Below are 24,890 nucleotides of genomic sequence, written 5' to 3' on the forward strand. Positions count from 1 at the left end.
GGTAATATTGTAAAGGAAGAGTATGGAGGGATAGTGTGAGTGTACAGTAGCCTGGCGTTTTTCCATTTCATGATACCTACTTGATTCAGTTTGGCACAGCTCCACACGTTTTCAGCCCCTGGTTGCTTTTGCACTTGCACAACTGCCTTGTGAAATGTAGTCGGTGACATCGCAAAAAACAATGTTTAACGAGAACTGCAGGCTTTGAAAACCACAACATCGCAATGCAGCAGTAACGTTAAGCATGGTTTACTCGCCATGTATTCGTGTGTTGTTTTTGTTTTTTGGGACTAAACATGGCTCCGCCCTCCAGTACGGACAGATCAGTACAATACCATGCAGTGGAAAAACCCCAACATCACAACAACACTGTGTGTGTTATTTCTCTCCAATACCCAATAATCCAGCATGTTCTTGCCGCATCAAGCAATACCTAAACTCATGGATAAGTCCCAGAGAAGCACCATGGCTGTCTTCAACAGAGGACATTATGAAGAAACTCCACATTTTTGCGAGCTTCTTTTCTTTCAGTATTAAACCACAGCGTAAGAGTTGTACAATTCTTTGACAGGAGCATAATGATAGTGGTTGAGTTTCTTAGAAAGACGGACAATCATCTGTAAACTACTTCACAGTGAGCTAATACCTTACTCTCTAGGTAGGGCACACTTTCAGTGAGCTGCTTTATGGAACTTCTGCTGATACTGACATTTCTAGAGCCTCTAAAGATTGATGAAGTACACTAAATCTATCCAGTCTGGCATTTTATTAGCCACTCAGATAAGGGAGTGCATCTAGGCTGTGATAAACACTCCAACTAAGCAGAATGCCAGAGACACAAGATGACAAAAAAAAGGGTTGATGAAAAGGATGGGTGATTATTTTTAACAGGAGTAATAATATGTGGCCTTTGCCTGAATCAGTCCTCGATGACAGTTCCGGCGAATTATGAAATCAGTGAATTTTCCACCACCCTCCTCCTTGAACCGAGGATAATTAGCAATCACCACACGGAGCGAGAGAGGAATGATATATTCCTACCATCCCCCCTCCACCCCGCTCCTCTCCCATTCTCTGATGCTGTCAACTTTTCTCTCTCGAGCTCAGAGTTCCAAGTCCGAGCCAATTGGCTGAATCAGGCATAATGACAGGCTGACAAACCGCTAGCGGCGAAACACAAAAGGGAAAAGTGTCGCTTCATCAGGCCCAGGCGACCTTGTCACCGAGTCGCCTCATAAACAGCCGCCACAGGCACAGACAGCCACCAAATCAGGTTGTTCCTCTCTGTTTCCACTGTCTTACCTCCTTCCCCTCTTTCTATTTATAAAAAAAAAAGAATGTTTCTCCTCACGAGCCTACCTTGACAGCTAGCGAGTTAACAGAGACGTCCCTCAGAAAAAGGGGGCGGTGAAGAGGAGAGCAGGAGCAAGGAGTGAGTGGAGGAGAGCAGAAACACAATCAGAGTGTGGTTATATATAATCAGCTGGAGATGTGTCCTCTCGTGGATCATTGCATGATTATGGCCTCTGATGGGTTCATTAGAGACCTGTAACTCCTCAAAGATCTTCATCTTCAGCCCTTCATTGTCGCCCTCCTCCACATGACACCCCACCATACACACAGACGTCATGCTTTAAACAAGACGTACGGCAGTGTGCCAGAAACTGCAGTGCACTGGACCCCTTCAACAACGGCCTGATTATGTATTCATTTAAAGCAAAAGTTCTTAAGTAACTTCTAAGTGGGTCCTGATCTTCACGGCATGAGTTCAGCCCTGAATTTCCAGTCACCGACTGCGTTTGGAGATCGCTGGTATAACCACAGGTCAGAGGCAAATCGGCGTTCACTCAGCTGACACCTAACATATATCTCGCAGGCTTGACATCTGGACCTGTCGGCTTCTAGAACTCTGGTAGTGTGAAAGGGGTTGTGACTGCAGTGAGTATGGAAACCAGCTACAGCCACTGGCAACGCAAGACACGGCCTGAGAGAAAGCTACGGGAGGAGAGCTACACCTCTCTGGTCTTCTGTATTTATTTTAATGAATTCGCAATTATTGTATTGCAATGTATTTTTATTTATTTTTTGGCACTACTTCGCTGCGCTGCACCCTGGTCCTAGAGGAACGTTATTTTGTTTTACTCAGTAATAGTATACAGCTAAATTCACAATATAGCCTCTTAAACCAGAACAGATGCACATGTACACAGGATTTCAGTAATATGAGCAGGCAGCTACGTTTTCATAGCAAAAATATTTATTTACCTCCAACTCACACTCTCTGCAGAACAGAAAATCCCTGTTGCCTGCAGGTCCTCATCCAATTTCTCATCTATATACTTTCCTTTCCTTACACGTGTTGTTACTGTAAATCAGTGCATAATTAACTGTATTTTGGAGGCTGTTTCAAGAGTGGCATTGCATCATTTCTCTCATGTATTGGACACCAAACAGTGGACGTTGGAGGCTTCTCCTGGTGAAAGATCCACCAGGGATCCCAGTGCCACCGATGGAAAGAAAAAACGCTGAATGAGTTCCCATTACAACAAAACAAGCTGTTTAGTGTGAAAGGTACAGTGATCTGATGATTATGAAAGTTGTGTAGTGTGTACATGGTATAACTGGGCGACAAATCCCAGACCCACCTTCAGAAAGGTGTAAAAAATAAATAAATACAAAATAAAATAAAAAAAAATTAAATTAATTAATTAAATTAAAAAGTTTTCCTTTAAAGTCGAGTTGAACACATGTTGCTGCTGTTCAACCAATATACTGGATGTCCAGGGCCATTCTGGACAACAGTTTAGAATGGAAATGAAAAGGCAAAAAATGGGCTTGTGTGTGTTTCTCTCTCTCTCTCTCTCTCTCTCTCTCTCTCTCTCTCTCTCTCTCTCTCTTTCTCCTTCTCAAAAAAAGTTGCCTTTCAGTTTTTCAAAGCGAGCCTTGCCATTGAGACTGAACAAAAGCCAAAGATAGCTGGCGATTGGGCCCTGATGAGGTCCACTACCTCATTACTGACGGCCGAAAACATTTGATGCTTTTTTTTTTTCCCTCCCCCTTTGCGGGCTAGAGAATTGACTGAGCTGGGCTCAAAGAACGCAGGGTGGGAAGACTGAAAAAGAGAAGGGGGTGGAGGGGGTGGGGAGGGAGAAAAGGGGAAAGGTTGTTGTCCATTCATCTGTGTGTGTCTTACAGCCACTGTGGAAACAGGAAAGAAAAAGGGGGGTGGAACGAAGGGAGGGGTAGAAAGAGAACGAGAGACAGCTTAAAACAGTGCCTTTATGCTTTTGAGTCCAGGACGACTCCTCTTACATCAAAGTGTTTTCACCACTGTGGTGTGTGATTTCGTGTGTGTGTGTGTGTGTGTGTGTGTCTTGGGTGAACGTATTCAAAGATTAAGTGACTAGTGAGGGTGTGTATGTGTGTGATGGGGGTGGCTAAAGACGTGAACACACTAATTACGCCTAATTATCTTTTCCCTTTACATGTAGCAGGCTTTGTTGGCTACTCAAAACGTTCTCACAACGTATTTGAAACGTTCTCACAACCCTCATTGCCCTGTGTGCAGCTCTTAAAGAAGCAGCACCTTTAGAACATCTGCACTGTCTTAAAAAGCCAGGACCACCCCAGGACCTACACACACCCACACACACACACACAGCCACTCCTCAACATTTCCTCCACATGTACTTAAGAGGAGCACAAACGTTGGCTGTAGGGGAGTAAAAAGCAACATCCTGGAGACAGTAGAGAGAGAAATGCATGCTGTGTAATAGAAAGAGGAGCACCTTGGCTGTGGTAGAGATATAATGACAAGTGACCAAAAAAAAAAAAAAAGGCAGAGCTCCTCCTAGCAATCTCCGTCTCCCGCTCTCTCACTCACCCTGAATGCTTTATTGGATTAGATCTCTCTCTCTGAGGTGGCCTGCTCAGACTAACCGCCTGCGCTAATTAGCCATCATTTCTCACAACAGCAAAAGAGAACGCTCGCTCTCCTCCGCTCGTTCAATCACTCCTCTCAAACACTATCAAGGCTGAGTTGATTTCGCTGAACACTTTGAACTTTACCGTGTCAGTTTGTACATTCTGTCTCCGAGCGGGAAAGAAACAGTCTGAAAAGGGAAACGGAGAGATAAAGGAAATATGAAAAATAACGGGTTATTGTTGGCCAACCAAAGGCCAGAAGGACAATAGCAGTCATTCAACATCAATTCCCTCTTGCTGAAGAGCGCTCTCTACCCATGTCACTCCATCCTCATACTTGTGACTCTGTCCAGCCTAGTCCTTCACCACGCTCAAATGCATGCACACGCACTCGCGCACACACATGCACATAGCCCACCCGGCACTTAAATTTATTTCCTTTTGTGTAATTTTTAAAAAAATACTTGGCTTACAGTACATACCAATTAGTCCCGACAAAAGAATGGAAGAGGGGGGGAAAGAACTAGAAGAGAGAGAATAGGAAAAAATGAAGGGAGACACTTGAGCTAAATTAAGGTTATCATATTTCGGAGACAATACTGTAATACCTGTATGCCGAACGAGGGCAGTAAAAAAAAGTCAGAGCGTTGCTGGAGTTTGATGCACAATAATGCCTGACCCTGGATAGCTAGATGTGGAGAATAACAGAGGAAAAAAAAAAGCAAGAAATACCATGCCGTCCGAAAACATTTTTGAAGAAGTGCTATGACCTTAGACTTAAAAACCTAAAGATACAAAAGCGAAAAGACTAACGTTACTGGTGGAAGGTTAATTTTCAAAAAATTGTGCCTGAAGAATGGAGGCTGTTGGAGCAATAATTGACCTCTTTGAACCTGCTACAAAATCTTCTTGCCATATATTTCCTTGAAGTAGCTGTCTTTTTCTTTGCCTTCCCACGTCTCTCACATTATCCCTGGCTTTTTTGTGCTGCTGTGGCCTGTAAACTTCACTGGTACAAAGAGTGATGACAGTGACAAGTTAAGAAGTTGAACAGTTGTTGCAAACAATGTGCAGTGATGAGGAAGACCATGCCTTGTAGGAGGACAGAGCACAATCTTCACAGATAGATAACACAGACAATTCATCCACCCAACGATAAATTCATCCGGATAATTCAGTTATTTATTCTAAGGACTAGAGCTGGGCGATACGATCGCTGATCAATATCACGGTTAATTGAACATTTTACTATTATTATTATTATTATTAATGATCAGTTAATTTGTTTTTGTTGTTTTGGCCCCAACTTAACTGAAAAAGCTTGTACTGTAAATATGCTATGTTTATGCTAATTATTAACAATGCTTAGCTATGCTAAGTATTAACAATGGATGTTTGCTCTGTGTTGAAACAGTGTTTTCAACATCAAGTGTTGAAACAGACTTACGGCATTAACTTCGTCAGTGTTTACATTTGATTTCTTTACGTTCATTGTCGTCTTCACAAGTCAAAACATGTCCGACAGACGATAGATACATCGGTTTTCTTTGGTACCATCTGCTTGGGTTGCTAGGCCTGCTCTGGCATTTAGGTGCCCCTCTATGTTGATTCTAGGAGGCAGATTGGATGGGGCAGAAACACATGACCCCATACACGGCAGAATGGTTTTAAGGAGATAGTCCTTAAACAGAAAGTGGGGGACCCAAAAAAATGGGTGAATATAATTAAAAGAACATTGATATAATCAGTATAACCAATATTACGTTGGCTAGAATTTCTGAATGTTGATTTAATTAGATTTGAATTAATTGCCCAGCCTTTCTAATGATTATAAATCAGTAAATGGTCAAAAATATATATATAAAAAAGGCAGCAAGACGACCACCCCACAAAACTTTTTTTAAGGGCCATGCTCTTGAGAAAACCAGCAGATGAAAATTCCAACTCTGAAGATTGCAAAGGAAAGGTCAGGGACCTTCCTCAAGCTCAGGCAAAACTCAGAAATCCTGACCCAAACACATGTGTGTGCTAAGACTTTTAAGTCCGTCCGCAATGCATCTAAAGTCATCAGGCCTGAGTGGACATGAGATGGTTTTGCAGGCCACCCTGGACTGCATCGAGCTCCTTTTATTGCTGAAACACACCGAACCCAGATGGCCGCACAAAGGAGCAGAGGAGCAGGGAAGGAAAGGAGGCCAAGAGCTATTCAGCACCCCTATCAGGCAGCATTAATGGGGGGGCACACCACGGGTTGACTTTAGGGACCCTGCGGCTCTAATAGGGAAAGAATGACCTAAAGGGGCATGTCACTGTGCTGGCCCACTGACCCTGAAGACCAGGGGTCCAAACATAGAGGAATCATGGCCTGAATTAAACTTTTCCCAATGTCCCAAGGCATGTCTCTTTAGCACTCTGTGCCTTATAGCCACCACAATGAATCGATATACCACTCAGGCCAAATCTGGAAATATGAAAACATTAGTTTATTGCATATATAGCAATTTAATATGGTTGGAAATTTGTTATTCAATAAGATAACACATAATTAATCCCCAAAGGGAAATTAGGGGTCAAATCTGTCACGAGGTAACCACCGGTGCGCTTGCCTGGACCCCAAGGAACTCTGAAGCATAGAAACACATAGGGTGGGACTCCCTTGGCGAGTAGAAACTCCAACCTGGAGGAACAGGTTGCACTCCCGAGCGCACAATCTTGAGAGATAACCATCAACTTGCAGGACGTTTGCAACGTTGGTAAAGCAACAGTCCAAAATACCAAGTAAATTACTTTGGGGTTTCCCAGGCCAGGGGAGTCCCATGAGTTTCAGAGTTGCTCAGAATCAGGAGGGCTGGATCTGGGGTAGTGCAAGCAGATCAGTGGTTCCCCAATCTCAACACCAAAATGTAATGCAATATGTGGTGCATATAGGACCTTTGACCCCAGCATGTGCCGTTGTATTTATGTTAGGGGAGCCTTATAAACATGGGGCTGACTTACGTAACACACACTTTACTCTCAATCCGCCACTAGCTTGAACTTGACCAGGGAAATGTGCAAGAATGTGGGCTTCTGAAAATGCTTGGAAATGACGGTTTGATTATTTATGATGACAGCCTGCTGCAGAACTGTGGTAATTACTCAGATAGCACACGGGATAATGCCAATACCTGCTTACAATGATGCTATTAAATTACAAAGCGGATCAGAGCATCCCTGCCTTCCAAGGCAGTGCTCACTTTGAAATGCAAGCAGGCGGCTTCATTCCAGCCAACCCACGCTAGTCATTAAACAGCTTTCTCTCTATCTCCATCTCTCGTTCTCTCTCTCCGTCTCGTCTGTCTGTCGTTTTCTCTCCCATCTCCAGGTATGATCAAAGGTGCCTTTTCAGTGCTGTGTGTTTTTGTGTACTTGCGCTGTGGTTGTGTATTAGGCCAGTTATAAAATACATCAAAAAGCAGACAAAGAGGTGGGGTGACATAAAGAGAGAGGGACACGAAGAGTATAAAAGGATAAATAAATTAACAGACAGAATGACTTTGTCTTTACCTTGAGCACGCCGATGAAAGGCACAAAAGCAGCTCTCTGAAGCCCGTTTTTGTAGAGTTCTGAGAGAAACACAGAAAGAAATAGAGAGCGAGGGAGACAGAGAGATGTTCGAGTCTGGTTAGTATCAGCCACACTCTTTAGCCTCCTCATAATGTCATTTTCTTCCTGTGATTGGCAAATAAAGTGTCTATTGATGAAGTGAAGGTAGGGAGGGGGAGGAGGGACAAAAGGGACAAGGAGAGGCAGAAATTGATTTCTGTGTGCAGCACAGGAGAACAACAGCACATGAAATTCATTACATTCCCTAACAATGAGCTCAGGAGAAGAAGTCCCCCTCTTTCAGCACAGACAATGGGCCAACATCAGAGCAAATAGAGACTTCAATTAGCCCCACAGGCATTACAAACCCTGATAACACACACAAACACACACACACATGCTCCAGAATGTAAAAGAGAGGATGATGAGATACTGTTATTGGTGACTTGTTTAGAGGTACACAGCAACCAATGACAATTCCTAAAAGCAGCGGCAAGGGTTCGTTTTTTCCCAAAAAAGAAGCGTGTTGCCTACAGCAGGCCTACATGCTTTTCTTGTTTATTCAGTGGCCCTCCTGAGTCAGCTTACTGCATAACAATGAAAATTGTTGCATTTTTTTGGGTGAGCTAATGACAACCTTTGGAGCTTCTTAAATAATTCTCACCTTTCCATAAAGAAACTTGCCAATCTATTTTTATGAGGATTTTCAGGGTAATCAATAGAAAATTTAGCTTGACCCATATGCACTGATTTAAGCCCTTAAACCTCATAGACCTGTCAATGCTCAGATTTACCTTCCTCACGTTCATATCTCCAAAACTTAAATGATTGTACTTAAAATACATACTGGATTATAAACCAAACTAAGCCTGCATCTTAAAGTCATGGATTGACAACAAGAAGTAAATGTACCATCTTTTGTGAATGTAGTTTAATCCAAAAAATATACTGATCTGCAAATTTGCTTCATTAGTTTAGTGTGGGAGCTATGAGACTAAAATATTAGAATAGTTCCCATGATCTTTTCCATAAATGCATGCTCAGAACTTCCCTGTCCCTGGATCTTCTTTAAAGGAGCAGTCTGTAATATATAAATGTACTAAATCAGTGTGTGTCATCGGAGGTTAAGGGAACATATTAAATTGAAGCACTGGCATCTCTAACAGCAGTGCTACAGTCAGTTTATTCTGTTTGTGAAATGTTCGTCATGAAGCAGATCTATGTTGCTGAATGAGGGCAGATTAAGGGATTTAAACGCGATTTTTGTGTTTTAAATAAAGTTGTGTTGCAACTTCAGCCTATTTAAGGTGGAACCAAACATTCAAATAAGAAGCTAGCATACAGAGCCAATATTAATTCAGTAAACTGTCCCATTTCATGTGTATGGAGTCAAAAAAAGGGTCAAAAAGATTTTGAGTTTGTAAAACAATACTCACAAATGTAACGGACTTTGTAACTGCGTTTGAGCAATTTAATTTAAATTCACAAATGTGTAAAAAAGATTTGCATTTGTAAATCAAATGTCGTTAATGTGTGGATCAGTACATCCACAAACGGCTTAAAATGTGCAAGAGCAGGCCTTTTTAAGGTTCCAAATGTGACAGTGAGAGTTTTTGAATGAGGTGGAAAGACTCCACACATTCGCCTTCTCTGCTGCGTGGGCGAATCTCTTTTTGCAGTTGCGGATTTAAGACCCTGTTTTGACGGCCAATTGATGGACCAATCAGATCGCGAGGTTTGTTTAACCAATCAGAACACTGATTTGTTGCTGTCAGTCATAGCGCTTTTCCACAAAATGAACTCTGGTTCTTGAACCGGTTCTGTTCCTGATTCTTGGAACCAAGAATTTGTTTCAGTTTCTAGGAAATTGTTGTTGTTGTTTTAAATTTGTGCAGTCCAATACATTTGTGGATTTCAGTTTTACGTGTCTGTAGCTGCTCAAACACAGTTACAAGGTCCGTTACATTTGTGAATATTTTTTTACAAACCCAAAATCTTTTTGACCCTATTTGTGGACCTAAATATTTTAATATAATATTTGTGAATAGGAATGGTTACCCTGCCAGGTAGAAGGTTATTAACAAACATTAATATCAGCCTCATCTAATGGAAACATTTAAGCTCCAGTGATTTAAATGTGGAGCACAATACCCATCTTAACTGCTTCCTGCCAGTATTACAGATTGTAAGCTTGTACACAATGTTCTATGTGGTTTAGGACACTACATTATACTGTACATTACAAAATCACAAAAACTCAGCCATTTTAGTATCACTTCTTCAAACTTCTCACGTTGGTATATGACACATGCAGGCGTATGAATGTTAAATTTGATTCACATATTATGCTGTGGCTGCATGCATGCAGCAGTGAAACTCTGAGACTACACTGTGTGGTTCTATTCATCATATCTTACATCAAGTCTTATTGTGTGCTAAACCACGTTGACAAGTGCATGGCTTTAGTGAACGTTGGATGTGGTTTGAATCGGTTTAGAAAAGTTATAGAATATTTTTCAGCTACTACTGACATAGGTTTTTAAAAAATAATAATAATAAACTGATAGTTCACTTAATCAACTTCTGGAGTAAGTGGTGTAAATGAGATTTTCTAATATTTCTTTAAAAGACTTAAAAAGTCATTGAATATTACTGTCAGAAATTATTAAAGGAACACTAGGACGTATTCCTACCTTAAAATTACAGCTTCAACATAACTGTGATGCTCCACCGACCTGCTCCAGGCTCAGCATTGCAGAAACTGTTCTATGTAACTTTTTTCCCCCTTCCTTGCCCTCCTCCTTGATTTCAAGACAGTGATGTAAAACTGAATTACACTCTACAAATCTAGGCGAGGGCAGCACGGTGGTGCAGCAGGTAGGTGTCGCAGTCACACAGCTCCAGGGACCTGGAGGTTGCAGGTTCGATTCATGCACAGGTGACTGTCTGTGAGGAGTGTGGTGTGTTCTCTCTGTGTCCACGTGGGTTTTCTCCGGGTGCTCCGGTTTCCTCCCACAGCCCAAAAACACATGTTGGTAGGTGGATTGGCGACTCAAAAGTGTCCGTAGGTGTGAGTGTGTCTGTGTTGCCCTGTGAAGGACTGGCGCCCCCTCCAGGGTGTATTCCCCCCTTGTGCCCAATGATTCCAGGTAGGCTCTGGACCCACCGCGACCCTGAACTGGATAAGGGTTACAGATAATGAATGAATGAAATCTAGGTGATCAAGGAGATAAAAATTGTACAGAGTGTTCCTTTAATGTCCAATCTTAAGTGGAGATTGATTTGAAAAATCACCTAAAACACTTTAAATAATTTACTCTTGATACAATCTGCAGGGTCATAAAGTGATTGCCTTCCATTGAAGTTATGTTGTTCGATAGCTAATCATCATTTTTAAGGCTTAAGTATAGCAGGGCGAATCCCAAAAAAAGAACATTAGCACCTCTTTTTGTACTCCTGCCCCCTCAGACTAGCTCTGAAGGTTCTTTATGTTAGAGAGCATCACCAAGTTGAGGTTCAAAAGCTCCAGCCTCTTTGACGGCCCTTCACCGCCACATCTTTCCATCATCTCGCCCGCACTCTCTCCCTTCACTAACCCTCGCTCCTCATCTTTCATGTAAGCCTGCCCTTCCATTAGTCTCCTAATTAAAATGAAATAAGCTGGCTATTAAGTTTTAGTGTGTTCTTTGTTCTCAGTGACTGGTTAATGTTACGGGAGAGTGCTTGCGTGTGGCGCACTCCACACGCAAAGGCCACTTCATGCGATAAGACATTAGCGGCGCTCTGAGGAAAGCAAAGAGAGAAAAGGAAAGATGACAGGGCTGACTGTCTCAATCTTTCTCCTTAGCGCTCACTAAGGCTCTCCACTTTAATGTAACATCACAGCTATTACAAAACGGCAACAGTTGAATCAACAATGAGCAAGAGGGAGAAGAGTGAGTGTGAGGAGGAGGAGAGAGAGGGAGAGATTAAAGAGCAAATGCTGGCGGTCCTGGGTTGGGGGTCAGGCCAGAGCCTTATGAGTTTTATGATCAACGGTGCAGAAGCAAAGAGGCTTTGATGACAATGACATTGAGGTTTTGTACTGAGTGCTCAGGTGTAAATGATATTAACTGAATCCAGTTTATATACTGTGTACAGCTTCAAAGCCAGCGGCCTCGTCTCTTTACCTTTCAACATCACCCCACCTGTTGGACGCTTTAAACAACGGGGATGTTAGAGATCAGACTGTAAAGCACAGTCCTTGTTCCTCTTAAGAATATGACATTATCTTCCTTACAATAAAGGAAATTAAGAGGTGGCAGAGGGGGAGAGTTAGAGTCCAAAAATCTAAAGAATACGGAAATTAGAGATACTTATTTAGTGCTTTTCCAAAGCATGGTACCTACTCTACTTGACTATACTCGGTTGTACTTGCTTTTAGGCCTCTGGCACCTGTTTTTTTTTCCTCTACTATGGCTTTCCCCCAAAATGTAGCTGGTGACGGGTGCAAATCTTAGTCTCAATCGGAAACAACTGGCTTTGAAAACAACAACAGTGGCGATAAAGTTGAGCACTGTTTACTCATCATGTATTCTCATGTTGTTTTGCTTTTTGGAACCGAACACAGCTCTGCACATCAGTTCAGAGGGAAGAGCATCAACTAAGAACAGTCCTCACTTTGCTTAAATACGTCTTCAGTGTGTTAACCCGGCAGTGAGCGATCATAAACTACAGCGAGATAGACCCTGGCTAATGCCATGTACACTTCTAATGCCTTCAAAATGTCCTTTTGGCAGCTGAGAGGAAGAATCCTGACATTGCAAATTCTGTGCAAAGTGAAATGAAGAAGGATGAAGAGGATAGATGTTTGGAACAAAAGCCGTTGAAAGAAAAAAAAACAGGCTGATATATGAGATTGTTTGGAATTGGATTAAGAACACGAGAAGGCCATAAGCTTTAGGAACATGTTTGACTTTGTTCAGCCAACAAAAATGAGGTAGAGGAGACAGAGGGCAAACCATTGTCGATAATTGTGTAGAGGTGAGAAGACAATGCAAAGTGAGAAAGTAGGGAGGCCATGTGAGCTGTGCAGGTGACAAGGTCAGGATCAGAAATACACTTTCGTAGAATACAGCAGCTTGAATGTCATGTTTTACAATACAGTAGACTGCATACAGAGCTGAAACCTTGGTGAACTGAGTTTTTTTGAAGGTTTATTCAGTAGATGGCAAAGTCAGGCCTCCAGCACAGAGACCCTTATATCATTGCTGTCCAGTGAAAAACACGTATCTCCCAAAATAGTAACTTTACAGTGGAAAGAAACAAACTTCTTAACTTTCAATGGCAGTCTATGTAAAAGGATTTAATACCAAGTAATTTTGGAGCATTTTGAGTGGTCCATTCTTCATGATATTTTCACAGCATGTGAAGAACTGCTGCCGTGTTCAAACGATGTGATCAAATAAAAATGTTACATGTTTTTAACTGCAAAACAACAATATGTAATGTATTTTAGACTTGTCCTATATAAGTATAATCACCAGAGAATCATCAGAGAATGTCTGAATTTTTAATTACACTTATAAGTTGTTAGAGCCTACCAAAGGTGGTCAAACGTAGGACAGTCAGTGGACCAGCAAGAGTTGTGGGCACCCAAGGCTCACTGGCAATATGAGGGGAGCAAAGGCTACCCTGTCTGATCTGATCAGATGGAGGAGCTACTGTAACGTTCACGCTGGCTCTGATAGAAAGGTGTGAAATAGGGCAGTGCGATATGACTAAAAGTTCATAAGCCAGTATAGATCTATTCATATCCTGATAACGACCACATAGGAAAAAAAAATTCTTTACATTGAATTATACAAAGTCAAACATCCATCCATCCATTCATTCATTATCTGTAACCCTTATCCAGTTCAGTGTCAAAGTGGGTCCAGAGTCTACCTGGAATCATTGGGCGCAAGGCGAGAATACACCCTGGAGGGGGCGCCAGTCCTTCACAGGGCAACACACACACTCACAAATTCACTCACACCTACCGACACTTTTGAGTCGCCAATTCACCTACCAACGTGTGTTTTTGGACTGTGGGAGAAAACCGGAGCACCCGGAGGAAACCCACGTGGACACAGGGAGAACACACACAAAGTCAAACAATTAAAGATATTTTCTCACATATATTTCTTTTTGTATTTAGAAACTGTGCAAACGTGTACTTACAATTTTCAACTGCAAGCATTAACATAGGCCCAAATATAAATAGTCCAAAATATCAAAAGCAATTCCTTTTTTAAAGTAAAAATATGTCTATGTTTGTGTGTGCTGTCATCCAAACAACAAAAAGAATGCAGTAAAGTGTGTATTTAAGCAACAGAACACTCGAGGTTGTGTGTTACCATGAAATAACAATCACCTTCGGCTCCTGCTTGCGCCGCATCACAGCTGCGCTGCTATTTCATGATAACACATGACCTCGAGTGTTCTATTGCTTTTATGCGACAGTTTGGGTAATAGATAAAGTATGAAATCAATAAAGGGAGCTGTGAAAGTGGGATGAAATGTTTATAAATTTGGTAAATCCTTCTGCCAAATTATAGTTCCTCAACAAGTAGCTTGTTGCTACGTCATAGTAACGAACTCCACAGCACTGCACTCTTGTGCTTGGTTTTAAACCCACAGTCATGTCTAACATGTGATGTTAGTTCACTATGTAGGGAACGGGGAGTGATTTGAGAAACACCCTGAATGTGCCACTAAAAGCTCCTCACGGACACTAAAGAAAGAACTGTTACAGTGACTGCATCCCTGATGGGCTTTTTCTCCACTTGTTTTCAAACGATAAAGCGTAATAATAATAAACTATTGTTACGTGAAATATATAGTGTCATTTTGCACAGCCCTAGAAAATGCTTCGCAGCATGCATGGGGCTACATCACTGCAGACCAGTCAGAGCTGCTGACCTCTGCCCACTGCTGAATGCGTGAACATTGGGCACATGAGCATCAGAACTGGACCATGAAACAATGGAAGAAGGATGTCTGGTGTGATGAATGCTGTTTTCTTTTACATTATGTGGGTGGCTAATTGTGTAACTTGGGAAAGAAATAGCACCCCAGGATACAGTATGTGTGGCTGGGAACCTTGAGTCCTGGCATTCAGTTAGATGTGTCCTTCACACATGCTTTAAAAAACTTTAGAGGAACTTTTACAAAGAGTTTTAAGACATGGATTTGGCCTCCAAATTCACTGGGTATTGATTCAATCAAGCTTCTGCACAATGTGCTGGAAAAACAAGATTGCAACTTACAGGTGGCTGCTAACGTCTTGTTACCAGATACCGTGCCTCTGTGGGTCAGAGTTGTTGTGGTGTAAGTGGTACCCTTCCATTATTAGGCAAGCGATGTTAATGTTTTAATGTGGCTAATCTGTGTATATACTGTATATCCATCCTCAACACGTTCTGCTGTGTGGCAGGGTGCATTATCCTCCTGGAAGAGGCCACTGGGTTTGTATTGGGTTTCAAATTACATAACAGTACCAGTTTGACCTGGTCTTCGCTTTCATGCCTGTGCAGACCTCTACCATCGATTCTTCCATGTGTGTGTTACATGAATGCAAATACGTTTTGAGGACTTTCTCTAAACCTTTCATTATAGCGGCTACTTGCTTCATCACTGCAGATAACGTGACTCAGAATGTTCCTCACCTTCTGGTGACCGATTGGAGGTGGTTACCAGCACCACACCACAAGAAAATAATCCCTCAAAAAGCTGCTTCAAAATCATGGCATCAGCTATGTCCACCACCTGAAAACAAACAATAGAGAGAGAGAGAGAGAGAGAGAGAGAGAGAGATTTGTTATTGAGCTTAAGTGAGTCAAAATCATCTTCAGTTTTACAATGAATCCAAAAAGACTTGGACTTTATGAATTTATGGAGGATTTTGATTAAATGAACCCCCAGGTACGTTCACCTACAATCTTTTTGCAGAGGATCTGAACATACCTTTCTTCTCCATTCCCCACTCCCTGCTCCTGGTAAGAGGCCTATGGGAGCAGGCACAGGTGGATGGAGGCTGAAGACGAGCAAAGCCCTGCCTTCCCCCTCACTCTGCCTTGAGCTAATTACTGTGATTGTTATTGTGTGTGTACATGCTTTTCAGTGAATACCAGGTGTTGTTACATTTAAAATCCAAAGCATTGGCCAAGGTCCATTGACCAGCACCCACACACACATGCGCGCCCACACACGTACACAAAGCCACTCCACCTGACGGCAAAATGGCCACAGCTTTCTGCCGGAGACAAGGACGAGTGTCTCGAGGTGGCTCATCTGAGCTAATCAAGTCAGAACGGGCGGACAAAGCCGGCGAATGAAATGATAAATGAATGAATAAATAAATAAATATATAAATAAACAAAACAGGCCAGGCAATAGGAGGCAAAATCAGTGGCACAATGGCAGCCAGATGGCCACACATGCGTTGCGGACACACACATACACAGATGCATTCTCTATTGTGCTCTTAAGGGCCTGGCATGGCTGTCCCTGAATCTCGGCGGCGAGGGGGGCATGAGTGGTTCTTTCATTATCATTCTCATCATCATCATTGTCATTATTATCATTTAAACGTTGCCTTTTTCACAGCAGTGAGCTGTCGCCTCACACACATCCACAAAAACATAGGAGCTGCTGACCCTCCCTGAACAAAAGGAGCCCTTTAGTCAATAACGTACAATGAGATCCTCTTCCTTTCATATTCTCCCTCTCTCTCTCTTTTGCTCTCTCTCACTCTTTCCATCTTTCCATTCCTCCAATCTTTTATGTTTAATATGCACTCAAGTGAGCAATATATATTTGTGTGTGTGCAGACATGTTGCCTATAGTGTGCACTTTACAAGTCTCACGCTGTCCTTCAGTGGACTGGTATCGATTCTTTGAGTCTCCGTCGAGCTATAGCCCGCTGTATGTCTTTATTAGCATTTCAGTTTGGCACTGTTGCATATCTTCCAGAAGGCCGGAGATGTTTTTGTCATGTAGAAGACACCCCCACCCCCCCATTGCACAGGCGGACATTATTTGTAAAAAGGAGACACTTAAGATGGCCATTCCCCCAGCATATGTTGTTTTTCTTACATTGAAGTGCTCTCTTTTTTTGCATACTAAACCTTCGGCCCTTAATCTAACCCCATTAGCATGTGTGCTGAGATCTTACTTCTGGGGTAGGAGGGTGGTTGCCTGTGCATGTGAGTGAGTGTGTGTGTGTGTGTGTGTGTGTATGTGTGTGGTGGGGGGGGGGGGTGTTACAAAGCCGAGGTGCTGCTGCCTAAATTGGATCACATTTCCTTTAACCGCCTTTTTGTATGGGCCCATTTCAAAAGAGTCATTTAATTATGACCTTTTCATCCTTCCTGTATTTGTTTTTGTTTTGTTTTTTTAGTTTTTTTTTTTTTTTTGGTTTGTCACGCAGGCGCCATGGTGCACACACACAAACACACACTCTCTCTCAAACACACTCACATTCGGGTGGGTATTGTTGGGCAGTTTCAGCAGAAGAAAGCGCCGCATGGTACTTCGGTGTTGTTGAGGACAACCTCGAAAACAACGGCGCGGATATTCAAATGAGCATCCAATTACGGCGGCAAAGAGTCACTTTTGTGCGGCGCATACGGGTGCCAAATTACGCTCTTTTGATCTTAAACCTTTACTTACCCAAATCCAGCGATGAGTAATTTCTGACTGAGGGGCAGAGACAATGCCTCAAGCAGTTGCTACTCCCTCTTCCTTTTCCCTCCCGCTCTCCCCTCTATATCTCTCTTTTGCCCTTCTCTCAATACCTCGCATTCATTAAGGGAGCTGAGGGGGACAAAAGGGGAAGGCTACAAATTACTGATAATGACGCCGGACTAATGAAGAGAACGAAGAAATTTCATTAGCATTTAAGAGGCACGGATGCATGCGACCCGCCGCGGTTGCTCTCCATTACCCCTCACTTAAGGAAGCAAGAGGGGCCGGCTGAAACCCGATGCCACATTTGCATGCCTAAGTGGCCGTGGCTCCTGATTGGCAAGGGCCCGTCAGGCTCCTCATTTATGCATCGCAAACAAAACATGTGTGCGAGCTATCCATTTTGGCGCCCACCGCGATCCACATGCAGGCTAAAGCCCAAGCCTACGGCCTGATGACGTGTGCCCCCCCCCCCCCACACACACACACACAGACACAAGAATATCTGGCCTGAGGTAAACATTTAAATTATAAAAGGCACTAATGAAAAGAGCGGCCCTTGATCCTGACAGATACAAAGAGCGAGAGCATGAGTGCGTCTGCTTGTGTTTGTGCGTGTGGAGACAGACGCTTGATTATGGGAAATTTAAACAGGATATTTAAGTTCTGTGTCTGAAAAAAATCAAAGTGCTAATGATGCCAGGGCATGTCAGTCCTGAGGTGGATGACCTCTCCAAAACAAGTGCCCACTTCCCAGAGCTGTCTAACGGACAACAACGTATGGCTGTTGCTCTCCTGACCATGCCTGATGGTGAAAGGCGTCTTGTGAGATACATGTAAATACGTCAATCCATAAACCCTGGCTATGTTCATATCTTTATGTATTGGCCTTGATTGTTTTATCTTTTAGATATTAATAATGTAAAAAAGTCTAATGCTTTGCCTTACCTCAGTGTGCAACACTGGCATTGTGTTTAGGTTCCTAACTCCACTAGATGGCTCCAAAATGTACAAAGTAGTTTGCCGTACACTGCTCTGAACTCTCAATAGCCTCATAAACAACAATCCAGTACTCAGAACCATGGATCCTGGCTAAATTGTGTCTTTTCTCTCACTCATTAAATATGACACAATAAGGGAACACTGTATAGAGTAAGGAGGTATCTTGTTTGACAAGAATGATATAATTTCCCTATCAAAGGGAGTTTGGCCACACTTGTGCATCTGTTTTCAGTTCAGCAGTGTATTATAAATCGCTGCTTTGGAGAGGCACATTACCGTAAATCATTATTGAAGACGTTATATGTTATAACATAGATGTCTTAACTACTCAGTATAGATGATTGCTTGCTGTGTTTATTTACCGGAATTACAGAAGCAAGCAGAAAACGCGGCAAGTGTGGACAAGCAAGACCTCTGACGAGAGAGAACTAAAGTTATGTCTAGTACGAGTATGAATGTTGCATTATACAGCACGCCTGCTTTACTTAGCATTTCAATGTTGTTATTTCCATACTAATGATTTAACAAATTGGCTTTGTGTTATTAGTTCTTGATTTGCAACACCTGTTGATCCCCTCCACCCACCCACCCACCCAGCCCAGGCTGCTAAGCCCTCAGCACCTTTTCAAACTCCTCAGCCCACCCCCTCCTCACCTGAAACTCATCCAGGCATAAGAGGCAGGTTTCTGCGGCGATCTCTATGGCAACAGGGAAGATGGGATCATACATTGTCATTTTGCCTATCCGTCGCTTTGGAAGACTCTGTTTCAGATGGTGGATTCCTAAAACCAAACATTTACAGTAGCTCATTTACAATGCTATGACACATTGACGTTACATTAAATTCCTTATAGTATTTACTTTAATTCTTTTAACACGGTTTGGACACAATAGTGCAGTATGAAGAACATACGTCTGTGTACGTCAAGCATAAAACTGTTGAAATGAACTCTCTTTTTCCTACTGTTCTTCACATGAGAGTAAAAGAGGTCCATAAGCATAGTTTTTCCAGTGCCTGAAAATACAGAACACAAGGAGAATGGTTACAACTTTACTGAACCAAGTCAGGACATCAGACATGAGAAATATATTCAGAGTATATAGCTGGTATAATATTACTGCAGATAATATCAATAATGAACAGTTACTGTTAGAGCTAGGCCTTCAGGTGGGGCCAATTCTGGGTCAAAAATGAGGAAAAAACACTTTAAAATAATTTCATATTTCTGCTAGCAGCCATATTCAGCTTTAACCCTTAAGAGCCCGTGGTGACATATGTGTTACAAACCCTTTAAGCTCCATTAAATCATGGTGTCCTTAAGTGACATTTATTGAACGTCCTGGATGCAGTCACATAACAGTTTGCGACTTTGTGGACACGTGACCTCATTTACAGCATGACAGTGTGACAGGTGAGGACATAGAGACCAGAGAAATGCTTACTTCAAAAGTATATTTTTGTTTCTAAAGTGTGTTCCAACATTTTTAACAATTCAAATGCTTTAGTAACCTGTCCTATGCCATAATCTGATCCCATTTCAAGAACAAGAAGTGTTGAAAAACAACTTTGTTGTAGTGATGTTTATGTTACATTGGAATTTCAACCCAAAAAATTATTACAAAATACAACAAGAAAAGTGTTCCATGTGTCTTTTTTCTCATAATTTGACTTTATGGTGAACTGAGTCTGGGCTCTTATGGGTTAACTGTACGTTAGTGTATTTTAACAGCATATGGTGACTTTAAGAGTCTTGCGGAAAGTCTCTTATTAGTATAAACAGGGAATCGAACACTTGTCTGCTGAGTGGAGGACAGTGGTGTTATCCACTATGCTAAAAAACTACTGTAATCTATGTATTGCATTTCAAGTTGTTGTGGATGTTTTAAATGTATTGATGATCTACTCTGCAGAAAAATGTAGATTTCTGAACTCACCAACTCCACCATGAATATAGCATCCTCGGGGGGGAGGTGGCTTTGCAGGCTCCTATAAGACAACATATTGATAATTAATTATTAATTAACTGACCATTCTTAACGATTTAATTGATCATTAATAAAGCTTAAACATCTACTACACATAGTGCCATTCCATCTAAGATACCAAATGATTAGTTTACAGATTACATTTGTATTGACTTATATCTGAAAGAGTCCATCACTAATATTAATGTGTGCCCATCTCCTTTTAAAGAGGAATTTCCATTACTTGGAAAATCCTTAATTACTTCGTCAAAATTTTTAAGCATAAAGTCCTCATTGATTTGTAAGAAAACAAACTTTTCACTCGTCATCGCTTTCTTTTTATTTCCTTCGCTAGTCTGAGCAGTGAGGTGAGCAGTGCATGGACAACAGCGCTATGACTTCTCGCCGACTTCCAGAACTCTCAGCGTCCTAGTCACGGTAGAGTGGCCAAACACAGCAAACTGACTGAGAGAGGAACGGCCCACAAGGTGGAGTCACCCTGCATCTTTTCACTGAGCTCTGTCAGAGTCCAGGGGCCAGCACATCACATGCCAGCTCTGCTCTGTAGAACACTTCTGTTTTCCGATCCCTCCACACAGCACTCGAATTGTTCTTAGTTTGGCTTGGCACTTCTACTAAGGCTTACAGCCTCCTTAGACCAGAATTAATAACCCTTTCCTCAGTGAAAACACAATACACAAGCCAAGACGCTACACGTGTTTCACCAGTTCAGAGTAATATATGATCCCTGAAGGTGTCTATAATATATCCCTCAAGTTATTTATAAAAATGGGCAAAAATCCTCTACTGTTTTTATCCGAAATATATACGGATACCGATACTTACTAAGAATGAAGCAATCAGAAATCACATATTTGTTTAATTAAAAACTGCTCATTGCTGGTACTGTCCATCTTTTATTTAGTTTTTTCCCACATTACACCACCAACAATTAATATTTCCCTCTGGGATCAATAAAGTACCTATCTATAAATTAATAACATAAGATGCAACAAGCTCTTGACATGCATTTGCCCAGTGCTGTGCATCTTTGGGGAGACAGTTTCCATTATACGATAACGGCTGGGAAGTTACGCGGCAGTTTTTATGTATTGGCAGTGTTTATTTCAGAGCAGCAGCCTGATCTATGATGTCGACTCCAATTCAAAATTCGCGAGCAGAGAAATAATTTTGGTTGAGGAAAAATCAAATCGGGCAACGAACATTGCTCTTGAAAATGTAACAACATACATACACTTTGAGTAAATAAAAACCCACCTTGAGCGAGGACAGTCAGGACTGCTCTCGGGGTTCTCCCTGCAGTCCTCTTTGCTTGGAATGCCATGACAGATTGTGAAATAATTCCAGAGCACCAATATTTTGAGTTGTCTGCTCATTAGCACAGCAACGTGCACTCGGCACAAGGTAGCGGATGTCAGTATCGGAGTCTCGTTTGCGATTACGAGTACGAGTAAATGAACTCGGTATCAGACCAGTATCTGTATTCATGCATCTCTACTCATTATAGAGCAACATCCTCATCTAGGTCCAAAATGTTTTAACATTTGGAAGTCTTTAAAAAACCTCCAGAAGCAGTTTCTCTGCCATGAACAGAAAGAGAAAGCCTAGCACACCAGACTGAGACACTTTGTTTTTGTTGTTTTTACCCATTGACAGGCACTTGGGTTTCCTAAACACATTAGATTGGATTCAAGCATACAAATAGACTGGAGAGCTAGCAAATGGTAGGTTTTGATTCAATCATGAATGTCACATTTAAGATATTAATAATTTCTTTTACAACAAAAATTGAACAATGAAAGGAATATTAAAGCTTGCCGAATTTAAATTAAACAAAAAAAAAAACAACTAAGCATTGTGTCTCTGTGAAAATAAAACAACCTAGTAATGACAAATATATTTTTGATATCTAAAGAAAAACATGTATGGGGTGAAAAAATAAACAGACTTAATCTAGTGCTCAGACTAAAGGCTGTGTTTACTATGTGCATTCATGTGTTTATGTGCCCAGTTTTATTGGAGGGGGGGGGGGGACTTTCCCAGACAATGGGGACTCCTCATTACAGCAGAGACAAACTTTTTTTTCCTATGGGGGTAGACACCCCTCAGTCTCAGTGGGGACTCTTCTGTGATCCAGAAAGGCCTGTGTCTGAACCTGCCCCCCCCTCCCTGTGTACCCACACCCACCATCCCACCGACTACAAAACAACCGCGTTGACCTAGAAAAAAACAACAAACAATCCACCCCCCAACGAGCCAAAACTCAGGCACATTGAAAGTAGCAAAGTCTGGGTTGAAGTTGGGTCATGGAACTTTTTACAGCAGTTGCACGCACCAGGGACTGGTCCAAAACACAAAACAAACAGGCCATTTACCTTTTCTGCATCACATCCCTGGCTTTCTTCCTCCCATTCTTCCTTTGATGTGACTTCGTCAGACTTTCTGTGTCCGTCCTTGTACAATTTTTTTGCTGTACATCTCTCTTTTGTTTCGGAGATTTTGGTCAGCTCATCATTTATTATTTTCACCTCTGGTTGTGGAAGAGTTAGAGGAATATTGGTGTACCCTGCCATCCCTCTGTGTAACTGCTCTAAATGCCAAAGGGCTGCTTTCTGCTGAAAGTCCTCCCGGAGCAATCCTGATTCTACCAGTTTGTTGTAGTGGGCAATGGGTCCATTGTGGATGTTGCAATCAGAGATTGATGGCAGTGAATCATGTTGGGGATGTAATGTGGAACAACCTGTAAAAAGACATTTATCACAGTCATTCCCCAAAAACAACAACATAAAAAAATCAGAATTCTACAGGACCCTTAAAAAGTAATATGATTTTTTTTGAGCCTGTAAGTTATCCAGCTATGAGCAGTCTTCTCACTGTGGAAGAATGGACAGAAACACTTAAGCTGAAGTACTGTGTGTATGATGGTGTCCATTCAGGGGTGTTCTATCAAGCCTGGCATGGTTTATAAGAGTCCTGTTATATTTTTTTCTCCTTTGATTTTCACCTTTTTTTTTTTATCATTGGGCCCAAGGCAGGAATACACCCTGGAGGGGGCGCCAGTCCTTCACAGGGCAACACACACTCACACCTACCAACATGTGTTTTTGGACTGTGGGAGGAATCCAGAGCACCCGGAGGAAACCCACACAGACACTGGTAGAACACACCAACTCCTCACAGTCACCCGGAGGAAACCCATGGAGACACAGGGAGAACACACCACACTCCTCACAGACAGTCACCCGGAGGAAACCCACACAGACACAGGGAGAACACACCACACTTCTCACAGACAGTCACCCGGAGGAAACCCACACAGACACAGGGAGAACACACCACACTTCTCACAGACAGTCGCCCGGAGGAAACCCACGCAGACACAGGGAGAACACACCAACTCCTCACAGACAGTCACCCGGAGGAAACCCACGCGGACACAGGAAGAACACACCAACTCCTCACAGACAGTCGCCCGGAGGAAACCCACACAGACACTGGGAGAACACACCAACTCCTCACAGACAGTCACCCGGAGCGGGAATCGAACCCACAACCTCCAGGTCCCTGGAGGTGTGCGACTGCTACACTACCTGCTGAACCACCGTGCCACCCAATTTATAATGGTATTTTATATCATTACTTTTCTTCACTTAAAATTGAGAAGTTGAAACCTAATATAGAACTGTATTACGATTTCCAGTATCATGATGTGAAAACATCTCAGATATACTAACCAAATAATTAAGTAGTGAAGCAAGGGCATTACTTCAGTAATGCAGGTAAACCTGTTAGCCTTCATATGAAATGGAAGAGGAAATATTCCATTCTCTTATAGAGTTCTTAAGGTTCATTGGACAATGTAATAAAACACCACTCCTACATTTAGTCTACACCTTGCTTTGGAACAATGGGAAACTTATTATGAGATCTTAACAACTGAAGCTTCTTTACACCAGTGCACTAGTTAAGAGAAAAATAAAAATCATCTCGTATTGTGCACTATACAGGGAATTGGGGGTCATTTTGGGTTTTCTTGTAAGTAAAAATAGAAAGTGTCAAGATCTGTAACTTGCATACTCAGATTTGTTTGATAGTGAAAAATATTTGCAGATAAATACAAAAATATATATATATGGAACATGGAATCCGTGTGCTGTCCGAAAAAGGACTAATTAATGACCTTGAACTTCAGTTTAAATATTAGACAGCTCACATAAAGAGGCTAGAGACATGTATGTAGCCTCTGCAGAAACTGTGTGAAATACTTAATATTTTGTAAGACGTGTATGAACGGTGAGTTACAATTTATGGCGCGTTACTGAAAGAAACCCGTCTGATAACGTTAGCTATCTAATGTCAAGTTCTTGTTCAGTAATACTAACACAGCGGACGTAAATTCTCACCTCTTACTAGACTTAACACCGCACTACACCTCCTTTTATAAACATTACTGCTTCTTGAATAACTCAAGAGGCATCTTGTTATCGAAAGCGGCGTGTGCGCTGCCATCTTTCTTTAAACCTAAATAACTGTATGTGACATTAGGGCTGTATCCCAAAATGCTCCCTACTCCCTACCTATGACATTGATAGCTCAGGAAACTGTGCCGTCCATTCCCAAATAGTGCTTTTAATGTCGTTAAGAAATCGGGCAGCTAATGCTTCAAAATATCCTGACTACATTTT

General features: G+C 42.0%; 1 protein-coding gene across 1 annotated transcript in view; it reads right to left on the reverse strand.

Annotated features, from left to right (window-relative positions):
• The window catches only part of afg1lb (AFG1 like ATPase b), a 38,503-nt gene extending 13,772 nt beyond the window's left edge, over nucleotides 1–24,731 (reverse strand). The window contains exons 1-7 of the mRNA XM_066677421.1: nucleotides 24,609–24,731; nucleotides 22,581–22,945; nucleotides 20,155–20,206; nucleotides 19,133–19,234; nucleotides 18,874–19,001; nucleotides 15,198–15,297; nucleotides 7,471–7,529 (exon numbers count right to left, since the gene is read on the reverse strand). Coding sequence (XP_066533518.1) covers nucleotides 7,471–7,529; nucleotides 15,198–15,297; nucleotides 18,874–19,001; nucleotides 19,133–19,234; nucleotides 20,155–20,206; nucleotides 22,581–22,945; nucleotides 24,609–24,714 — 912 coding nt within the window. The 5' untranslated portion in view covers nucleotides 24,715–24,731. The remainder of the gene's footprint in view (nucleotides 1–7,470; nucleotides 7,530–15,197; nucleotides 15,298–18,873; nucleotides 19,002–19,132; nucleotides 19,235–20,154; nucleotides 20,207–22,580; nucleotides 22,946–24,608) is intronic.
• Nucleotides 24,732–24,890: the final 159 nt, after the last annotated feature.

Source organism: Hoplias malabaricus, chromosome 7 (assembly GCF_029633855.1).
Source record: "Hoplias malabaricus isolate fHopMal1 chromosome 7, fHopMal1.hap1, whole genome shotgun sequence".
Taxonomy (NCBI): Eukaryota; Metazoa; Chordata; class Actinopteri; order Characiformes; family Erythrinidae; genus Hoplias; species Hoplias malabaricus.